The 22,438-nt window shown below is 42.7% G+C and overlaps 1 protein-coding gene across 1 annotated transcript in view; it reads right to left on the reverse strand.

Moving 5' to 3' along the window:
* Positions 1-22,438, reverse strand: part of kcnh4b (potassium voltage-gated channel, subfamily H (eag-related), member 4b) — a 192,904-nt gene that overhangs the window by 28,487 nt on the left and 141,979 nt on the right. Inside the window, exons 16-17 of the mRNA XM_052038383.1 lie at positions 20,985-21,061; positions 13,831-14,370 (exon numbers count right to left, since the gene is read on the reverse strand). Coding sequence (XP_051894343.1) covers positions 13,831-14,370; positions 20,985-21,061 — 617 coding nt within the window. The remainder of the gene's footprint in view (positions 1-13,830; positions 14,371-20,984; positions 21,062-22,438) is intronic.

Raw genomic sequence — 22,438 nt, forward strand, 5'->3', positions numbered from 1 at the left:
CTGCCATTTAATAGGTGTGACAAGTCTAAATGTCATTGAGCTGTCTCAATCCAGTTCCTAATGGTACAGATCTACCACAGAACACCTCCCATAATTTGTTATCAAACTACTGGTGTGATTCAGCGATGCCTAATTTAGAAAACAAAGTTGTTGAGGTAGGATGGGGGTGGGTGGGGATGATGGGGTGGGACGGGGGGGGTGTTCAAACTTTGTGATTACAGTGAATTAGGATAGGATGCGGAATATGTAAATGTTGCTCCCGTTATGCTTGTTGTGAGTGGTTTTGATGTTGATGCTTTTCAAAAAGAAAGCTCTCCAATACCAAAGCAGAAAATACTGGGAATACTCAGCCGGTCAGGCAGCATCCATGGAGAGGGAAGTGGAAGCTGATAATTTATCATAATTGGCATGCATTTCTAGCATTTTATATTTTACTTCAATTTTATATTAAATCAGTTTTCACCAAGCATTCTCTTGTAATGATAAAAAAATTGCTTCCAAAACCATATATGCGCTGGTACTATCTTTCTGTAATCGTTCAGTGAGGCTTCCATTTGTCCTACGCATGGCAGTTCCTCAGTGCTAATTATCTCTGTTTTAGATAGACATATGAATATGCAGGGAATGGATGGACCATGTGCAGGAAGAAGAGATTTAGTTTAATTTAGCATTGTGTTCAGCGCAGACGTCATGGGCAGGAGGGCCTGTTCCTGTGCTGTGCTGTTCCATGTTCTAATATTGTTCATTTCCATTTTATATGCCATCAGCAATATGCAGATACCAAGTCTTAATTCATTTACCTGAAAGAAGTGTAAAGGTAATCAAGTGGTTGTGCTGATGAAATAAGCATCTTTGCAGTGCCCCATGTAAAAAGGAGAAATTTGGATTGAAATCCATGAATGCAACTACAGATCAATATAATCAAGTCTCAAAGTCATAACAATGCAGAATAAACACATTATCACATCTGCTCCCGAAACCTTCACTTGTAAAGTAAGTGCCTTTAATATTGGAAGAAAATAATAATAATTTTGAAAATAATTGACAGATTCACATCAGGAGGCTTGGTCAAAGAGGCAGTAGTTTTAGAGAGTGAGAAAGGAGGAGAGGGAGAAGTTTAGCAAAAGACTTCCACAGTTAGTTGGCTAGGCTGCTTAAGGAACAGCTGCCTGTAGCAATATAGATATTAGTCACATGTACATCAAAACACACAGTGAAATGCATCTTTTTGTGTTACTGAGAATGTGCTGGGGGTAGCCTGCAAGTGTCGCCACTCTTCCAGCACCAACATAGCATGCCAACAGCTCCTAACCTGCATGTCTTCAGAATGTGGGAGGAAACCAGGGCACCCAGAGGAAACCCACGCAGATGTGGGGAGAAGGTACAAGCTCCTTACAGACAGCGGCAAAATTGAACCTGGGTCGCTGGCGCTGGCTGTAATAGCATTACACTAACTGCTACACTACTGTGCCGCCCTAAAAGGATGAAGCAATTGCAGAGGACTGTTGGGTTAGAGGAGGTTACAGTGATGGGGAGGGACAGAATCATAAGAAAGTTTGAAGACATACTGAGAACTTTCGTTGCTGGAGCCATGCAGCCAAACAGGACAGAAAGAGGGCCTTTCAACACATCATGTCCATGCCAACCAACGAGAGGCGTTGGTTGACTAGAGTCAAAGTTGGGCAGCAAGCGAAGGGACATTGGGTGATCTATATTTTCTGGAGGTTAGGATACAAGTGGCATTGTTGAAGATAAAAATAAAATCCACAGTTGGAAAACAGGAAGCCAGGTGGGAGACTATTGGAATGAAACAGAAAATACTGGAAACACTCAGCAGGTCAGGCAGCATCTGTGGAATGAGAAACAGAGTTAACATTTCAGGTTGAAGACCCTTCATTCCACCATTTTCTACTTTTTGTTTCAGACTTCCAGCATTTGCAGATTTCATTTGCTTTTCAAACTATCAGAATTATTGAATATAGAGGTCCCTGATTTGATGGCACTATTTGATTTTTTAAAAAAAATTGATTGATCTAAACAAAACTGAACAAATTTAAAAGGAGTCTAAATATTTTTAGAAATTAGTGGGCTGCATGGACAGGAATTTTTCAACCAAACATTTCATGGTCAAATTTTCCCTTTTCCCTAAGCCAAGGCTTTCTTTCTGTCCATGTTCCACTCAGACTGGTTCTCTGACTTTGTCATTGGTTGATATCTGGAAGAGAGGAGGACAAAAAAAAGTCCTGGGATCCACCTTCAGATTGCCAGCACTCCACTGTATGACAAAATTTAAAAAGGATCAGGAAGCCTCCAATAATTTATTATTAAAGGGAATCCTGGGGTATATAAATGATGCAGTAATCGCCCTTAGTGCTGTCTTCATCTAGTGGATTCCCACTAATCTGTTCTTACACAAATGCGGGAGGCTAGAACTTCTATAAAGTAGAGCAACATTCATGTTTAAAAAGCTATCTTTATTTCCCCAAAAGAACCAATTACAGTAAAACTCCAATAATCCTCCATGCCCAGGATTTTGGTGATAGCGGATGGCCAGATTTTCTGGACTATTGAACATAGAACAGTACAGTGTAGGAACAGGCCCTTTGGCCCACAGTGTCTGTGCTGACCATGATGCCAATTTAAACTGCACATCTCCCTGTGCGTGCTCTATATCCCTCCATTCCCTGCCTGCTCATGTGCTTCTAAATGCTTCTTAAATGTTGCTGTCATATCTCTTCCACCACCCACCTCCCCTGACAGTGTGTTCCAGGGACCTACCACCCTTTGTGTAATATTGGATGTTACTCTATTAATATGCCACACCTTTAATTTGCTTTTTTTTGATTTAAGATGTTATAACACACTTTCCAGTGAACTAGATAAGTTGATAGGGAGTGTGGGAACTGGGGCCCCAGTGAGTGGGGAAGGAAGTGTGGCAGACATCATCCAGTGGGCCAGATGCTGAACTATTGGGATTTCTGAAGAGTTGGATAGCAGAATTATGAAAATTTTGTTGCTCTTTTTGTATGGGTGGCAAACCTTGGATCTTTGATCCTGATTCCCCAAGTGTTTAATGATTTCTAAGATGGAAGATGTTGGCAGTGCACAGTGACCATGAATGCTCATTTTGAATTTGGGGGCGGCACGGTAGCGTAGTGGTTAGTGCGATGCTATTATAGCGCCAGCAATTGGGGTTTGATTCCCGTCGCTGTCTGTAAGGAGTTTGTACGTTCTCCCGTGTCTGCGTGGGTTTCCTCCGGGTGCTCCGGTTTCCTCCCAAATTGCAAAGACGGACGGATAGGTTAATTTGGGTTTAAAATGGGTGGTGTGGACTCGTTGGGCCGGAAGGGCCTGTTACCACGCTGTAAATTAAATTTTAAAAAAATCACTTGAACAAAAGTGTACTGTACTGACACTGAAGCAGGATTTAACTGGAGGAATGAAGCCTGCTTGGACTTACTTCACAAACCATGTTTACTTGTAGTGTTGCTAGAGAACGGAAGCTTTTCATGGAATTGTAATGGCACAAAAGAGGCCATTCGGTCCATCAATTTAGCTTTGGGTTGGTGCCACCTTTAACCTTTTATTCACTGCCCTGTTCCACCATCCCACTGCCCACATTTACCTACAGCTGGTATTCTCAGGACTATCCATTATCGATCCTCAATCTAATTGACAAACCCACCCCCCCCCGCCCCCCCCCCCCCCCCCCCACACCAGCCCAGCAACTGGGACATGAAAAGGTGGGGATTACAGGGCGATGGGGACACACCCTTCACCTGTGAAGGATTTACATGTATTCGTGTGTGAATTTAATTTGCCCCTCCAAAAAATAATGCCCTGCTCCAGCTAGGATAACACATGGCTCGGGTGCTTCATTGGTGCGGCTTGCTCATATTACATTGCTTTAATCAGCCTTTGCAGTCACTACATTTTCCAGGTCTCTCTTACTTGCAGTGTTGTACATTGTAGTGTTTATTACCAAACTTGAATAGCCTGTTGTGTTATGAAGAACATCGTGTATCTATTTTTAGAATCCATATTTATCAAGCGTTACAATGCAAACATTCCACTTGGCATTTAACATGACCAAATATGACACCGTGTCACCCTTCATTTTTCTCCTTGCATCCTCAGTGCTTTGAAGTAAAACTCCTGCTGTTTCACTTCTCTGATTCTCGTGCAGCATCCCCAGTTTTTGTATCCCAATTCTGTGACCACTGTTTTCTGACTGGACTCACCTCTGTGATTGACTCCCTGTGGGATGATATCCTGTTCTACGGATCACAGCACTCCATCGATGTACAAAAGCGAATGAAGGGCTGAAGATTACGGATGGAATTTTAGAAAGGATATGATTTGTTAACGCACCATATTCTGTCCAATATAACTAATGGAACTGGAATAAAGGAGAATTACTTTAGTTGCAACTGGCACAAAATGCTGGAGGAACTCAGTGGGTCAGGCAGCATCTGTGGAGGGAAATGAACGGTCGACGTTTCAGGCTCAGACCCTTCATCAGGACTGGAAAAGAAGAGGGCAGAAGCCAGAATAAAAAGGGAGGGAGAAGGAGCACGAGCTAGCGGGTGATGGGTGAATCCAGGTGAGGGGTAGGTAGGGAGGGGGGGGAAGTGGGATATAATGCGAGAAGCCGGGAGCTGACAGGTGGAAGAAGTAAAGGGCTGAACAAGATGGAATCTGATAGCAGAGGACAGTAGACCATGGAATAAAGGGAAGGAGATGGGGATCCAGAGGGAGGAAGGTGTGGGTGAGGAGCAGGTTGTGAGGGTCAGTGAGGGGAAAGAGAAGGGGTAAAGGGGCCAGAGGGATAAGGGAAAACCGAAGGGGTGGGGGGGAATTACTATCGTTGTGATTGGTGGGTATTCATCTCCAAAAATCATACAAGCTCCGCGCACAACTCTGCCCCTTTTACTGTGGACCTGTTATCCAATCCCCAGTTGCAATGGTTTTATAGTTCTGCACATACAGTTCCTCCCCAGGTTACAAACGCTCGACTTATGGGCACCCTGTACATACGAACAAGCATCTGGGAGAGCTCTGGGATGGATGGGGGTGGGTTTGCTGGCTGCTGCGGGGGTGCAGGCATCTTTGGCTGGGTGAGAACAGAGTGTTTCCAAGTGACTTCTCCTTCTTCCACCCCCCATCCCTGATCCACACCAATCGGGAGCTGGGTGGATCCGAGCAGAGCCAGGAGCGCTGATAAGATTTCTTTATTAGTCGCGTGTACATCGAAACACACAGTGAAATGCATCTTTTGCATAGAGTGTTCTGGGGGGCAGCCCGCAAGTGTCGCCACACTTCCGGCGCCAACATAGCACGCCCATAACTTCCTAACTTGTACGTCTTTGGAACGTGGGAGGAAACCGGAGCACCCGGAGGAAACCCACGCAGACACGGGGAGAACGTACAAACTCCTTACAGACAGTGGCCGGAATTGAACCTGGGTCGCTGGCGCTGTAATAGTGTTACACTAACCGCTACACTACCTCACTCGCTCACTCACTGAGTCAGTGAGGCCGGCTGGCAGCTGCTCTTCCCGCATCTGTTTGCTCTCCTGACACCACTGTTTCTCCGATCCTCTCTCACACGCTGTTTTTGCTTATTTCCGACTTGCTAACGGTTCTCAGGAGCAGAACCCTGCTGTAACCTGAGGACTGCCTGTACTTCAATGAGTAGAGGGATTCCTGGATTGCCATTGTGCTAATGCATTAACCTTCTCTGGGAAAAGCCAACATGCAACAACATTTAGCATGGATAGAAAATGGGCCCTTTACCACTCATTTTGCTATGGTAGGGAAGCAGTTTCTTTTTAAAAAAAATCAGCACCGTTGTCCATATCAAGATGACAAACTTCAGAGCTCTGGAACTAATGATTCCTTTCCGGTAGCCCAGTGCTCATACCACCAGGCTCAAGGACAACTTCTAACCCACTGTGATAAGGCTGTTGAACGATTCCCTTATACAATGAGTTGGACTCTGACCTCACAATCTATCTTGTTGTGACCTTGCACCTTATTGTCTACCTGCACTGCACTTCCTCTGTAGCTGTGACACTTTACTCTGTACTGTTATTGTTTTTACCTGCACTACCTCAATGCACTCTGTACTAACTCAATGTAACTGCACTGTGTAATGAATTGACCTGTACGATCGGTATGCAAGACAAGTTTTTCACTGTACCTCGGTACAAGTGACAATAATAAATCAATACCAAATACCAAAAAGAACAATTTGTGGTCAGTTTATTGTTCTGTAATTTTCAATGCATGTTTGAACTACAGGAAGGAGGTCTGGTAGCAATGCATGTTCCCTGTAGCCATAATAATCATCCAACTAATGCCCATTAATTAGTTAATTCAAGATAAGTGGACTGTTTGGCTATAAATACTAATTGAAATAAATCACAGATTTATTCCAGTCACCTAAATTGTAATTATGAAAAGGACAATACTTAAATTGTAAAACACAGAAGCAGCAATTAAAAGGAATTGTCATTTAGGGAAGAATCTTGCAGGACAAAGCAGGCTCTAAATGGAGTTTGTACAATGGCATGATTGCTAACACCTTATTAACACTATCTGTTGCTGGAAATTTATCAAGAACCTATTGTGAGAGTTTGCATTTGGAACATTTGTGGCCAATAATGCAAAAAGGTAACATTTCTTGGCTGTTCTCCATGAGCATTCAACCTGCCTCCCAGATCCTCTCTGTGAATTTTTGTGTTTCTATGACAATGTTGTGTTCCAACTCTCCCACTGCCTATCTGCTGCTTTCATCACGGTCCCTGTCAAGGCTATACAGAAATACATGGAAATTATAATGGGGAAGCATGCCTTGTAGTACAACCAGTTTAACAAGAAGGATTTAGATATAAAAATGAAAATCAAACAGCTTCCGATGCTGGAAACTTGAAATAAAAGCAGAACATGTTCGAAACACTCAGCAGGTCAGGCAGCATCTGTGGAAAGGGGAACAGTCAGCATTTCAACTCCGTCAGAACCAGGAAAGAGAGAAAACACGTTGGTTTCAAGTTACAGAGAAGGTGGGGGAGGGATGGGTAGAACAAAGGGAGTACCTGTGGTAGGGTGAGACCAGGGTTGCTGTGGGAATAAGTTGTGTGGTCATCCGGTTGATGGTCAATGGAGCAGTTGGAGGAAGAATGAAATGCATCAAAAGCAGTTAGAAAGTGAGAACATGGACAAGGCAATGCAAAGAGGTGTGAAATGTGGGGCTGTAGGACATGCCCAGCAGGTCAGCCTGTGCTAATGGAGAGAGGAAAACTGACTCACTACAGATGGATGACTTTCAGCAGAAATGGCCAGTTCTGACCCAGACGGAGAAAGCGAGTTAACTGAAGCTGTAAGAGTGGATTCCGAGTCCAGAATGCTGCAACATGCCCTGACAGAAGATCAGGTGTCGTTCCTCCAGGATACATCAGACATCAGAATGACAGTACAGGAGGCCACAGACAAAGGTATGGGATGGAGAATTAAAGTGGCAGGCAGCAGGGAGATCTGAGTTGCCCCTGTGGACTGAATGCAGGTGCTCCACAAAGCAAACATTTGGATTGCCACTTTGTGGAGGTCACAGCATGAACACCAAATACAGAACTCTAGATTGGAAGAAGTGCAAGTGGCTTGCTGCTTCGGTTGGGTGGATTGTTTGGGTCCCTGGATGGTGGGAAGGGAAGAGGTAAAAGGACAGATATAGCATCTCCTGCAGTTGTATGGGAAAGTGTTGGAAGGGACAGAAGAGAGAATCATGAAAGGAATGGTTCCCTTCAAAAGTAAAGGGGAGGTGAATATGTGTGTGATGGTGGAAATCATGAAGGATGATCTGTTGGATGTGGAGGTTGGTGGGGTGGAAGGTGAAGACCAGGGGGCTCTATCCTTGCTCCCTCCCGGAGAGGGGTTGAGAGCAGAGATGTAGAAAATGGATGAGATGCAGTCAAGGACTCTGTCGGCTGTGGTGGAGGGGACGTCACAGTTCAGGAAAAAGAAAAAGTCACAGAAACGGTGATGTGGAAGGTCTAGTCATTGGAGCGGGTCTGACGGAGATGGAGGAATTGGGAAAATAGAATGAAGTCTTACAAAAGGCAGGGTAGAAAGAAGTACAGATGAGATAGCTGTGGGAGTACGTAGGCTTGCAATGGCTTTTTGTTGCTAGCCCTAAGATGGAGGTAGAGAGGTCCAGAAAGGGAAAGGGATGGTCACTTGGACCACATGAAGGTGAGAACACAATGGAAATTGGCAACAAGGGTAATGAGATTTTCAAGCTCTTCATTAGGCTCGATTTCATTAGGAGTTTGAGGAGATTTGGTATATCACCAAAGACTCTTGCAAATTTCTACAGATGTATGGTGGAGAGCATTCTGACTGGCTGCATCACTGCCTGGTATGGAGGCTCCATTGTGCAGGATCACAAGATGCTGCAGAGGGTTGTAGACTCGGCCAGCTCCACCATCGAGGACATCTTCAAGAGGGCGGCATCCATCATTAAGGACCCTCAACATCTGGGACATGCCCTTTTCTTGTTACTACCATCGGGGAGGAGGTACAGGAGCCTGATGACCCACACTCAACATTTTAGGAACAGCTTCTTCCCCTCTACCATCAAATTTCTGAATGGTCCATGAACACTACCTCGTTATTCCTCTTACGCACTATTTATTTATTTATCTTTGTGACTTGTAGTAAATTTTTATGTCATGCACTGTACTACTGCCGCAAAACGACAAATCTCATGACATGTGTCAGTGATAATAAACCTGATTCTGATTAGTACAGGAAGCAGCACCAATTGACTCGTCGATGTGCCCCGAGAAAGAATTGAGACAGATGGCCCGAGTGGGACTGGAAAAAAAACTGTTCCAAACAGCTGACAAAAGAAAAAAAAACAGGCATAGCTTGGGCCCCTGGGAGTTCCCATAACTACACATCTGATTTGGAGGAAGTAGAAGAGCTAAAGGAGAAGTTGTTCAATGTGAAGATGAGCTCAGCCAGGGGAATGAGTCTATTTTTGGATGGGAACTGGTTGGGTTTCTGTCAAGGAAGTAATGACAGGCCCTTGGTGCGTCAGTGATAAAGGTGAGCTGCTTGGGTCTAGGTGACTGGAAACTCTTAAAGTGGCAGAAGGCATCAGAGGTGTCATGGCTGTATGTGGAAAGGATTGGATCAGGGGTATAAATATAAATGATTCTGGATGTAAAATAACTAACACATTGTTTTCTCTTTTTCTTTCTCTTTTCTGCTTTCATTCATCGTGTTCTATAGAATCTCTTCCAAACAGATCATCTTCACCACCCTCTCTCAACTGGCACTACCACCATTTGAGCCACTTAATCCCTCTTGGTCTCCGGCCTATAAGACATTCCTATTATTGTTTCCACCCTCCAATTTGTTTGCAACTGAAAACATACTTGATTTCAAATTTTTTATCATCCTAATGAAAGGCCGTCTACTTGAAACATTAACTCCTCTTCCCACAGAGGGTGCCTGCACTGTATTTTTTTTTAATTTCAGATTTCCAGCTTCTGCAGTTGATTGTTTTTCAATTATGATTGATTTCACCATTACAGGAACGCTCTTCTTGAAGAAGCTCTGCCCTCTCCAACACAGTTTACATTTGTCTCTTTTATCTTGTTCACCCTCATCTGTTTTCTGTTTTTCTTCTTGCTTTTGATCAAAACTTCACCCGCCCCACCCCCGACACATTGTTGTCCGATCATAAACCTTTCCTTTCTCTTCCCTCTCTCCACAACTTCAAACATGCTTAATCTCTAACTTTTTCTCAGTTCTGATTAAAGGTCATCAACCTGAAACGTTAACCCAGTTTCCCTCTTCTTAGATGCTGCTGACTTGCTGAGTATTTCCTGTGTTTTCTGTTTTTATTTCAGTTCAATGTGAGGAGTGTTTTTACTCTGTCTGCCCATCCCATTCCTAGATCTGTTAATCCACTTTTCTTTTATATAGATTCTTCTCAAATTCCATCCTAATTTTCCTTAACTACCTACTTAAGGCCTTGTGTTTATGATGTACCTGTTCCACTTGCTCATCCATCCCTGGTCTATCCCATCCTGTGATACCTCCAGCTCCTTGTCCGATTGTGCAAAGTATGGCTTGGAATGTTATATCTCCTCAAGTCCTTTCTCTTTTACTCTTTCCCATTTCCTCACGTTACCCATCAGCTGATGGAATGAAAGAAAGGTCACCTCTGCCTCAAGCTCTTCCATTGTTCTGCTTGCAATAATTTTATCTTGTTCAATGCCTCTGTCAGTTTCAGCATTTTGTCCTGGCTTCTTTTACTGATGTTGATCATTGAACCATAATGCAATTTTCTTAAGTGTCCATCTTAATTCAAATACCAATGAATTGCCTGTGATGTTGCTCATAGTGAGTCTGTACACTTTTACATGGTTAACATCATGCCATGGAACACACAATGCATCTGTTCTCTCAAACTTGCAATGTGGATCCTTTTGGAGCAACTTTGGGGAAGCTGGGCTAGGATGGTCATCATAGGACTCATCAAGACCAAACAGATGTTCCCAATGCAGCTGTGGATCGGGATCCCATCGAGGCAAGTCCCACACTGATCTCTGATTGTTTAATAAAACTCTTCTGAACACAGCACTGTCCCACCCACCCCCCCCCCCACCCCTCCCCCCACCATCCCCAGCCCCTGGTTCTTTCTCCCCAAGTCCTAAAATCAATCCCAACTATTGTTACCCTGACCACCAGATCCTGCTTCCAACCACTCAAGGTCCATTTCCCAACCATCCGATCTTGCTCCCAATATCCCCACGATCCGAAGTCTCTGAACTCATCCCTAATCTCCAGAGGCCCAGACAACAACAGGAGTCCTGACCTCTTTACCCTTCCCTCCATCCAGTCACTAATCTCCAGGAACTCCCAATCCCCACCCCAATCACTTAATTTCCAACCTACCCGACCTTGCTTGCAGATCACACTTCTCCACTCCCAACCCCAATGTGACCCTTTGGCCCTGACCAGTGGCCATTGGCCACTGTTCCCTCTGTTCACTCCCTTTCCATTCCACCTAAGATATTGGGTGAACCAGTCATTGGCCCATCACCAATATGACCATCTAGAGCCAGCATTTTGGCTGCACCAGAATCACTCGCCCATTACATGGGCATTTCTCAGAATTTAGCCTCCCTATAAACTTACTAAACTGACAAGATGGCTCCTTTAACCCAGCGAGCATAGACTTTATTTTGCAGTTTGACAGCATTAACAAAATCCCTTTGTTCAAAACAACAAGAATGCTTTCATTGTAAATTAATTTAGATGCGAAATAACCAACACAAAGGAAATGTATTTATCAAGATAGGAATGTAGACTTCTTAACCTTCTGTTTATAGCAATAAACACTAGTTGAACTTCAAAGGGTTTAGTATAAATATATCCTCGTATAGAATACAATATTTAGAAGTTTAACAAGACATCAGTCTCTATACTGACATGCAAGTAGAATGATGACATTGAGACAATGTGCTATTCATCCCTGCAGTCTGAAGGGAAGGATCCCTCGGTCTTTGCATTTATGGGAAGGTTAATATAACTCATATAAAACACGCTGGGTACATTTAAAAAATGCATCATAATTTACATTCAATTGTCTTCTTTAACATGAAAGAAAGCTTTGCATTGTTGCCTCTTCAGTGTTTGATATTTTTCAATGTAGTTGTATCCTGATTGTTCTATGGACTGGGAATACAGAAAATGTTATGTGGTTCCTTTGGTTTAGAGGTGGAGTCCGACCATTTTATGGGCCAATATGCGGAGCCAGAATTTCTGGATCACCACATATTCAAGTCAAATAGACACCGACATTCCTCGGCCTTCCCACCTTGGGTTCTTGGATGTAGTCAGACTTATTCTTCTATTCTTCACCAGCATGTGCAAGGTTTGGCTGATCCATCTGTAGTGGCTGGCTGTATCTGAATGCCAGCCAATGCAGAAACCAGCAACCAATATGCATTGAAAATAGGTTAAGATACGGAAAATATATTAACCAGGTTTTATTTATTATATGGGTTCAAATAAACTAATGCACGACCCCTGAGATTCAGATGTTCCTGATTTTAGCCTGCTCACCTCTTGTAGAAAGGTGTTTACGTTATGTGAAACTCTCATTTTATATCTTTCTTTTTCTGGCTAACCTGTACAATTTTCAGGTTAAGAGAAGCAGATGCTCTGTTCTCAATTCTCTACCAACTTTGAACTATGACAAGAGTGCTTTAGCCCAGTGTATCCTCCCTTGTCACCTCTCTATCTCTGGGTGTTCTTGGTACAACATCTGGCTGCCCTGTTGCTGACCCCACCCTACGACTGAATGACGCATCAGTTCTGAGAATCATGGAAAATTTACAATGCAGAACAAGGCCATTCAGACCCTCATGTCAAATGAGCCCCTCCTGGTCAAATAGAGCCACCCAGTGTAATCCCACTTCCCAGCACTTGGTTCCTAGTCTTGTAGGTCAGAGCTCTTTACGTACACTTTTAAGTACTTCTTAAATGTGGTGAGTGTTTCAGTCTCTGCTGCTCTCTCAGACCCTTCCACCTTCAAGGCGAAAAATTCTTTTCCCAATTCCCCTCTCATCCTTCTACCAATTACTATCCCTGTATTTTGATACCTCTGCTAATGGAAATCTGTCCTCCCGTTGTACTCCATCTCGGCCGCTCAGAATTTTATACAGCTCAGTTAAAGTCTCTCCTCAGCCTCCTCTGTTCCAAAGAAAACGCAACTTTATCCAACCTTTCCTCATAGCCCCATTTTTCGAACCCTGTGGCACCAGTTCATCTTCAAGCGCCTTTCTTTTTCCTTAAACCCAATAGTTTTCCTTTAGATATTTCTGGTTCAGTGTACTGTTCAAGATCAGAAGAAATTAAATCCTTCTTCTGTGAACCTATTCTGTAAATTAATTTCTCAGGTTGTTGCAATATTATCTCTGCAAAATGCTTCCTTATTCAAATGCAATTTGCTCTTGTCAATAGCCTAACATTGTGTCCTATTACACGTTGGACTTGGAAAGAACAGATGGATTTGCAATTTGATATTCCTGATTCTTTGTCCCTGTCATTCATTTCATTACCTTTGAATCGTATCTTGGTGAAAGCAACCCAGTATAAATTGCTTCATGCCCAAGGAAAGCCAGTCCTGAAACTCAACAACTTGTGAGCCCAAATAATCACTTTAGAACTCATTTCCCTAAACATGTCATTTGTTCAACAGATATGAGTAACACAAGATTAAGGAACTTTACTCCAGACCATATGGCTCCTTTGCAATGTATTCTCCGAGTCCCTGGATCAATTCCGAAACTACTTGATCTCAAGATATACATTCGTCACTTGTGCCTTTAGAGTTCAGATCCATCAGATCCTCCATAGAGCTCAAGCCAGTAACTGCAGAGGTGGGGAAACACTGATTGGAGCTTGGTGAACCAAAAATGTTACAATTGGGATTGGGAATCACTGAGTAGGACTGACCAACGTTTAGAGAGACATTTTCAGACTGGTAAGGCATTGGAATGATGGAAATAAGCGGGCTGGTGGAGGGAGAGACGGTGACAGAATGTACAGAGTTCTCACTGGATTGCCTGGCACCTGAAGTTCTCGATACAGATCGATCTGGACTTGCTGTGATCAGAGGAGACGTGTGCGGACTAGGAGGAAGACACAGAGAGTGACAAGGGCTTGGTGATGTTGAAAAGCTGGGCTTTTGTGATACTGGTGTTTGTCGTCCAGGTTTGGAGGTTGAAGCAATGGAGCAGCCACTGCTCACAGGCAGCGAGACTGGCCGAGCAATGTTTGGAGAGGCAGCCACAGACTGAGTAAGGTTTCGATTTATGTCTGTGAGAGTTACTGGGCTCTCCCTCTGATCTCCCATAGCCACCTGATAATGAAAGGACGTCACCGGACTGGAGACTGCATGGAAGCAGTCCAGCACTGGATGAAGTTCCACATCTGCTGTCCTTTGGCATGACACTGTTGCCCTCACAGAACTCCCAGGGTAGCACACAGTTGAAGGGTTGTTGTAATTCCACGAGCTCGGAGCTTGTGTGCTTCGGTTGAGTTGAGCTCCAGCAAATGGTCCAGACTGCATATGAAGAGTAGGTTGCTGTAAAGAATGTGAGCATCTTGGTTGCCATTCATTCCCACTGCTGTCAGTAGAAGGAGATGAAGAAGAAACCATGGAGACACCATATGGGGTATAGGCCATTGCAGGGGTGTACTGCTGAGCAGACATTTGCCTTTGAAGAAGGTGCATCATATGATGAAGCTCCTTAGCGAGATAAGATACCTCCTGATTCAGATTATTCATCTGCAAATAAATAAACAAGTCATGTTCTTGTCAGATTAAATGGTTTTGTTGCATTTATTTCAAATACTGTATCAAATTGTTATTGTAGAAATTAAAACGTAGATCCAAATTTAACAAAAAAATAAAGTTGATCAAAATGATATAAAGGCCGTACTAAATGTATTTACCACAGAGTGCAATAGTATGTCTAGATTTAAGATTATACAATTTCAGCCTTAACGATGGTGTTGCACAAATACAAAAAACACACAACAAATTCAGAATATAGGAGATGATACGCCACTGTATCGACTGATTTAAATTTGTTTTCTTTGTATTCTTGTCACTAAGTGACTTGCATGTACTGTGCTGCAACTGGGAGAGTGGGCTGATTGGAAAATGTGGCTGCTTTAAGAAACGTTGTCCATGTTGTTCTGAGACTGGTTGTCAGGGGAATAGAATTGAGGTCTGCAGGTCACATGATGCATTCTGTTCCCCCTTCTCCCAGGATAGGGTTATTTGAGTGATTTGGCACTTTTGACCAGAACAATGTGGAAAAGTTAGAAATGGCAACACAAATCGGCACCAGTTTCAACTATAATAGCATGATGATACTCGTGCTCTTGGCTTAAAGACCAATAATAAATTAGTGAGGATTAACAGTACTTGTGGGATTGTTTTGCAGCAAGAAGTGAACGTCATTGGAAATGGAGAAGAGAAAATTAGTGGAATAGGATAATAAATCTGCAACACTCTGCTATTTCATATAAATTAGATTTTTATTTGGTATGAGTAGGCTATAGAGATATAGTCCAAAAACATTAAGAAACTTCTGAGAATAATCTCCTCCCTACACAAAAAATAGCATATGTTGAAACTAATAATTTCTGTACATATTTGTAGAATTCTGAAGCACCAACCAGGGCATGCTCTGCTGCGTAAATGCTGTTAATAATTTATCCATGGGACTTCATACATGAAGCTACCATCAAATAAGTGGAAAATGTCAACTTTTCAACTTGCTTCTACTGTGTGGGTGAAATTGTTAAGTATAATTAGTGCAATAAACCAGACACTCAAGCAATCTTACTCATTAAGTTCTGTTCATCTTCTTTTCCCTTTAAGGCAATCTGCCTGTTCATATTGTCATGAATGAGCATTGCTCTAGGGCAAATGCTTGTGAATGCCTTGAGTGAGAGTTTGCAAAATAACCATCTATGCAAAGTGAAGCTTTTTGCGTTGCATCCTCGAAGATGAAGTGTAGACTCCACCATTAGTTAGGTTAATTGATCTAATGCCATATCTAAACCATGTAGACCAGGCATAACATAAGGTCGATCATTGAGCTGTGTAATATTAGCTGACTCTAACAAGGCAAACAGAAGGAAATGCTACAAATTTAATTCTGTGGAAACAAAACAAACGGCCACCCTCATCACTGTTGGGTACGTGATCATCAGCTGAGCACTGTATCAGAATCAGGCTCAACGATCCCCATAGTGTATTGATTGAAGTACTGTAGTAATATCATAACCAGTGGTAACCAGTTATCCAGGAGCTGGATCACTAACCAGAGATATGACTTCAAATCCCATCTTGTCAGCTGGGAAATTTAAATTCAGTAAATTAAATATGAAACACAAAGCTATCAGTGATCACATAATCACTAGATTGTCATTAAAACCTCATGAGGTTTGCATGTGTTCTCTTGAGAAGGGAATCTGCTGTCCTTACCCTGTGTCTCCAAACCCACAGCTTAATGGACTGACTTTTAACTATCCTTTGACATGGCTCAACAAGCAACTCAGTTCAATGTTAATTCGGGATGGGAAATAAGTGCTGGCTTAGCCAAAGAATCCACATCCAATAAATGAATCAAAAAAAGGAGCCAGGTGATATTTACAATATGTGCTCAAACATACCTGAATAAGGTAGTAGAGCTCGATTAGTTCCTGTGGAACTGTATCCAGCAAGGAGTCAATGCCTTCAGGAGTAAATTGGTAAGAAGACATTATATAAAAAAAAGATAACAACGTTGGAAAATGAAACCAACTTTTATTTTTGCACTCTTTAACTCTATTAATTGTTTTCGATCGTGCATGGTTCAACACAGAAATTGTTCTAGACCAAACCTCTGCCTTAACCAACCAACCAAGAGAGTTCTAATGAAAAATTATTGACCTGAAACATTAACTATACTGTATTTCCCTCTTCACAGATGCTCCCTGCTGTGTGGAATGTTTTGAACATTTTCTGCTTTGACCTGCTATTGTAGAGTGACAGGCGCAGAGCAACACAAAAACAGCGATGAGACCAGGAACAGGGAATGCCAGTGGAAGGATAAAAACTGTCCATCTCTTTATTAAATTGCATCAAAGGATGTTTCTCAAATATCTATCAAACCAGGGGTGTCAGTTTCTTGTCTTCTCTGAAAGGAGATGTCACTGACAATGCAGCACTCCCTCAGAACTATAATGTGGGTTGCCTGTGTTATGTGCCTGAAGTCATAACTTTTAACTTAAAAGATAGGAATGTAAAGGTAACTGCTAGCGTATACCCATTTATTCTGGTTGATAGAAATATTTTCTGCCTTGAGATTCATTTCCCAACAGGTAGCAGTAAATGTTACATTGGTGCATCATAGCATTGTACCCTGCTTCTGAATTTCAGACAGAGAGTACAATGCACTGATTCTACTTTGTGTCATTACCAACAAGAGATGGATTTCTCAGCAATAATTCACTGCAAAGTCTCAAAACTCTCTCCCCACTGATGCTGCTTGACCTGCTGAGTGCTTCCACCATTTTCAGTTTTTGTTGGATTTCCAACATCTGCAGTATTTTTCCTCCAATGATTCATAGTTTTTCCTGGTTAGAGTTCTTGTTTAATATGCGTTTTGTGCTTATATACATGAAACCTATTCTAATGGCTTTATTTTGAAACTAAAGCTAATTTCCAGTTGTGGACAAACTTTTGGAGTTATTGATTATCTGGAGTATGAATATTTATATATTGAAAAGTTCAACAGTGTAGAACAAAGAAGAACCTAACACTGGTTGATGCTACATAAAATATGCAGAATAATTGTGCATTGGTGAGAAAGATATGCTTTCTGACTGTTTGATGAACCTTACAGTGATTAAGCTCTGGAAAGTGATGGCGTTTCAGTTATTCTTTATTGGCTGGTGTATGTGAAATCCAACAACAGGTGAAGCATGAAAATCCGGTTGTTTTCCTGTGAACAGATTTCGACTTACAATAAAAGGCTGATTATTCCCCAACTGAATAGCCCAGTTTCTTCCCTTCTTCTTCCAAAAGTACTTTTTTACTGTCGTCCCAAGACTTTGACTAACCAAGGAAGGCATCACTGATGAACCTAATTAACTTAATTAACACACAAAACAATAGGTAAGATAAGAAACCCCAAAATGTCTCACTACATCAGAAAGTGTAGAAAAGTAGAGGGATTGAAAAGTGTTGGTGTTCAGAAGGAACAGGGTGTCCTTGTATACAAATTATTGAAAATTAATTTGCAGCTTCAGCAAGTAATTGGAAAGACAGAGTATGTTGGCTTTATTATAAAAGGATTTGAGTACGAGAGAACAGATATCTTGCTTCAAATGCATAGGGCCCTGATTAGACCACATATAGAATATTGTAGACTGTCTGGTCTCCCCACCTCAGGAGCGTAATACCTGCGGTAGGGGGCGTGCAGTGGAGTTTCATCACATTGATTCCTAAGGCTTGTTGGATAATTATGCAGGACAGACTGTATTGACTTGAGTTTTGAGGAATGAGAGGTGATTTCATTGAAATATCTAAAATTCTTAAGAGACTTAAGAAGATCGATGCAAAGTTGATATTTCCCTAGACTAGGGTGTCCTGAATCAGGGATCACAGTTTCAAAATAAGGGATGGGCCATTCAGGGATGAGATGAGAAGATATTTCTTCACTCAGAGGGTAGTGAATTTTCAGAATTCACTGCCCAAAAACGTTGTGAAGACCTGGTTGCTGAGTATATGCGAGACAGAGATATTAAAGGAATCAAGGGATCAGGTAAAAGATCAGACATGATCTTACTGAATGACAGAGGAAGTACAAGGGGTGCAATGGCCTCTGCTTCCATTTCTGAGATCTTATGTTCTCATCCTTAATGGCTTAGAACATAGAATATTACGGCACAGTTCAGGCCCTTCAGCCCACAATGTTGTGCCGACATTTTATTCTGCTCTAAGATCTATCTAACCCTTCCCTCCCACATAGCCCTCCATTTCTGTATCAATCATGTGTCTATATAAGAGTCTCTTAAATGTCCCTAATGTATCTGCCCCCACAACCTCTGCCGGCAGTGCGTTCCACGCACCCACCACTCTCTGTGTGAAAAAACTTACCCCTGACATCCCCCTTATATCTTCTTCCAGTCACTTTAAAATTATGCCCCTTCATGTTAGCCATTGTCGCACTGGGAAAAAGTCTCTGACCGTCCACTCGATCTATGTCTCTTATCATCTTGTACACCCCTATCAAGTCACCTCTCATCCTCCTTCTCCCCAAAGAGAAAAGCCCTAGCTCACTCAACCTATCCTCATAAGACATGCTCTCCAATCCAGGTAGCATCCTGTTAAATCTCCTCTGCGCCCTCTCTAAAGCTTCCACATCCTTCCTGTAATGAGGCGACCTGAACTGAACACAATACTCCAAGTGTGGCCTAACCAGAGTTCTATAGAGCTGCAACATCACCTCGTGGCTCATGAACTCAATACCCCAACTAATAAAGGCCAACACACCATATGCCTTCTTAACAACCCTATCGACCTGCGCGGCAACTTTGAGGGAACTATGGACGTGGACCCCAAGATCCCTCTGTTCCTCCACACTGCTAAGAGTCCTGCCATTAACCTTGTATTCTGCATTTAAATTTGATCTCCCGAAGTGTATCACTTCACACTTATCCGGGTTGAACTCCATCTGCCACTTCTCAGCCCAGGTTTGCATTCTATCAATATCCTGTTGTAATGTACAGCAACCTTCTACACTATCCACAACACCACCAACCTTTGTATCATCAGCAAACTTACTAACCCACTCTTCCACATCCTCATCCAAATCATTTATAAAAATCACAAAGAGCAGTGGTCCCAGAACAGATCCCTGCAATGTGCTTTGTCACATCCTCAAAGAATTCAGTCAGGCTTGTGAGGCATGACCTGCCCCTCACAAAGCCATGCTGTCTGTCCCTAATCAGTCTATGCTTCTCTAAATGCCCATAAATTCTGTCTCTAAGAATCTTCTCCAGTAATTTGCCCATCACTGAAGTAAGACTCACTGGTCTGTAATTCCAAGGGTTATCCCTACTCCCCTTCTTAAACAAAGGAACAACATTTGCCACCCTCCAATCATCTGGCACTACTCAAGCGGCCAGTGAGGACGCAAAGATCATCGCCGAAGGCGCAGCACTCTCTTCCCTCGCTTCCTGTAATAAACTTGGATATACCCCATCCGGCCCCATTGACTTATCTATCCTAATGTTTTTCAGAAGTTCCAGCACATCCTCTTTCCTCACGTTGACATGCCCCAGCGTATCAAGCTTTCAGAAGTTTCCTTCAGTGTTTCATAATGCAGCTCTGTATGGGAATCCAGGAGTGTTTCATGTTAGTGAACTTCATCTATCCACTTATCAGTGTGCCCATAATTGCCAATAAGTTCAGAAATTAAGCATGGGTCTTCATGGTTTCCACAGACAAGTTGACAATGGGCAGCATTCCCCTTAGAGAAATAGGGTTTATAAAATGGTGCAAAATGTCGATTGTAGAGTTTTTTAACAATTGTTCATAGGATTCCGATGGCACTGGCAAGCAGGCATTTATTGTCCATCCCTACCTGACCTCAGGGCTGAAGGGCATGCTCACTAGGCCATCTCATCAGGTATTTAACTGGATTAATGAGTCTGGAGTCACATGTAGACCAGCTTGGGTAAAATGGCAGATTTTCTTTCCCGAAGGGCATTAAGGAACACCAGAGGTTTCTAACAACAAGCTGGCTGTTTCTTGGTCACCATGGAGACTAGTTTTTTTTATTCTGAGTTTATTTTATTACTTGATTTTAAATTCTCCAGCTGTCACAGTGGGATTTGAACTCATGTCTTATTATGACTACATCTCTGCATTGCTGGTGCAGTAACTTTACCTCCATGCTACCAAACCCTCAAGCGAGCAGGTAGAAGATGGACAGAAGAAACGAACAATGCCTCATCCAGAAATTGTGCAAGATACTTCCCACGGCATTCACTGCTACAGCTCTGAACTGGAATCCGGGAATTGCTGATGTTGATGAAAACTATCCAGTCAGCAGTTTCCCATGATTACTGATAATTTCAGGAATTGCCACAATCCCTCAATGTGTGTTCCCTATTACTCTAGCCACAAGTTAAGACTTGACGCTGTATCTAGATGACGAGTTTGCATCATGTTACTGCTGCTGGTTTAGACTTTCATGCCGTACCACTTGTAGTGACAAGGGGATCAGCGTTGGATTTCTAAATGCCCTATTTCCAATGGCACAATGAACCGTTCAGAACAGGCAACTCAGCCATGACAAAATAAGAATTACTTAAGAGTTTCCCCACATACTTTACCTCCTGATTAAGTCTGCAGATGTTCTTTTTTATTTCCTGGGCCTCAGCTGCCGCAGTGGAATTCACCTGAGATGCAGCTGTCAACAAAAGACAGTATTGTTAAAAGGAACTTAGGATAAAGATGTGGGGGTTTGGGGGGGGGGGGGTGGGGAACAAAGAAAAAGAGTCAGAGTGGGCCAACAGAGCAGGGTGGCAGGTTTAACATGGTTGCCTGTGAGAGAAATTGAGATTATCAGTGTAACTGCTGAAAAATCTCCAGGTGAATTTCTGCAGGAAAGGTAAGTTATTGGACTAAAATGGTCACACATGCACCAATGTGGTGTAGTTTATTGGGTAGTAAATAGCTTCCTGTGGCATTGTTCCAGTTAGATGGACTTCCACCTATTTGGAAACACTTAATTTATAGGAATTGAGTAGGTTTTCTTTATTTGAATATTTTAATATAGATAAATATTTTTGAATTGATGCTCTAATAGGATTGGGCTATTCCAAACTCCAAGCTTGATCTCAAAGGGTTATATAGCTTTGGAAGGGAGAGCTGGGGAACTGGACAGAGTTCCTGCTGGGTAACATTATCCCATTGGTCTCATCCTATGAACCGCAGAATAGGATAGGCAAGAAATGCTCCCTCCTCTCCAACCCCCACTCACATTGGAAATTGGTGCGGTTAACAAAGGGGGCCAGACACATTGCCTAGTCAGTGCCACCTGAACCAACTCATAAAGTCACGGAGCAATACAGCATGGATACAGGGCCTTCAGCCCAACGAGTCAACCAGCTAGTCCTAATTTCCTGTGTTTGGCCCTCTGAGCCCCACCCCTCCATGTACCTATCCAAGTGCTTCTTAAATGATACTATTGTACCTGCCTCAACCACTACCTCTGGCAGCTCGTTCCATATACTCACCACCATCTATGTGAAAAAGTTGCCCCTCAGCTCCCTTTCAAATCTTTCCCCTTACACCCTAAATCTATGCCCCCTAGAATTGGACATTTCTATAAAGTCACCCCTCATTCTCCTATGTTCCAAGGAATAAAGACCCAGCCTGGCCAACCTCTCCCTATAACAGGTCCTCTCGTTTTGGCAACATCCTCATAAATCTTTTCTGCACTCTTTCCAGTTTAACCACATCTTTCCTATAACAGGGTGATCAAAACTGTACACAGTACTCCAAGTGTGGCCTCTCCAGCAACTTATAAAACTGCAACATAATGTCCCAACTCCTGTACTCAATGCAGTGACTAATTAAGGCCAGTGTGCTAAATACCTTTTTCACCACCCTGTATACCTGTGACGCCGCTTTCATTGAACTATGCCCTTGTACTCCTATGTCTCTCTGTTCCATTACACTCCTTAGTGCCCTACCATTCATACCATGACACTCCCTAGTGCCTAGTGCTCATAAGTCCTACACTGGTTTGACTTTCCAAAATGCATCATCTCACACTTACCTG

The sequence above is a fragment of the Pristis pectinata genome, chromosome 25 (genome assembly GCF_009764475.1).
Source record: "Pristis pectinata isolate sPriPec2 chromosome 25, sPriPec2.1.pri, whole genome shotgun sequence".
Lineage (NCBI taxonomy): Eukaryota > Metazoa > Chordata > Chondrichthyes > Rhinopristiformes > Pristidae > Pristis > Pristis pectinata.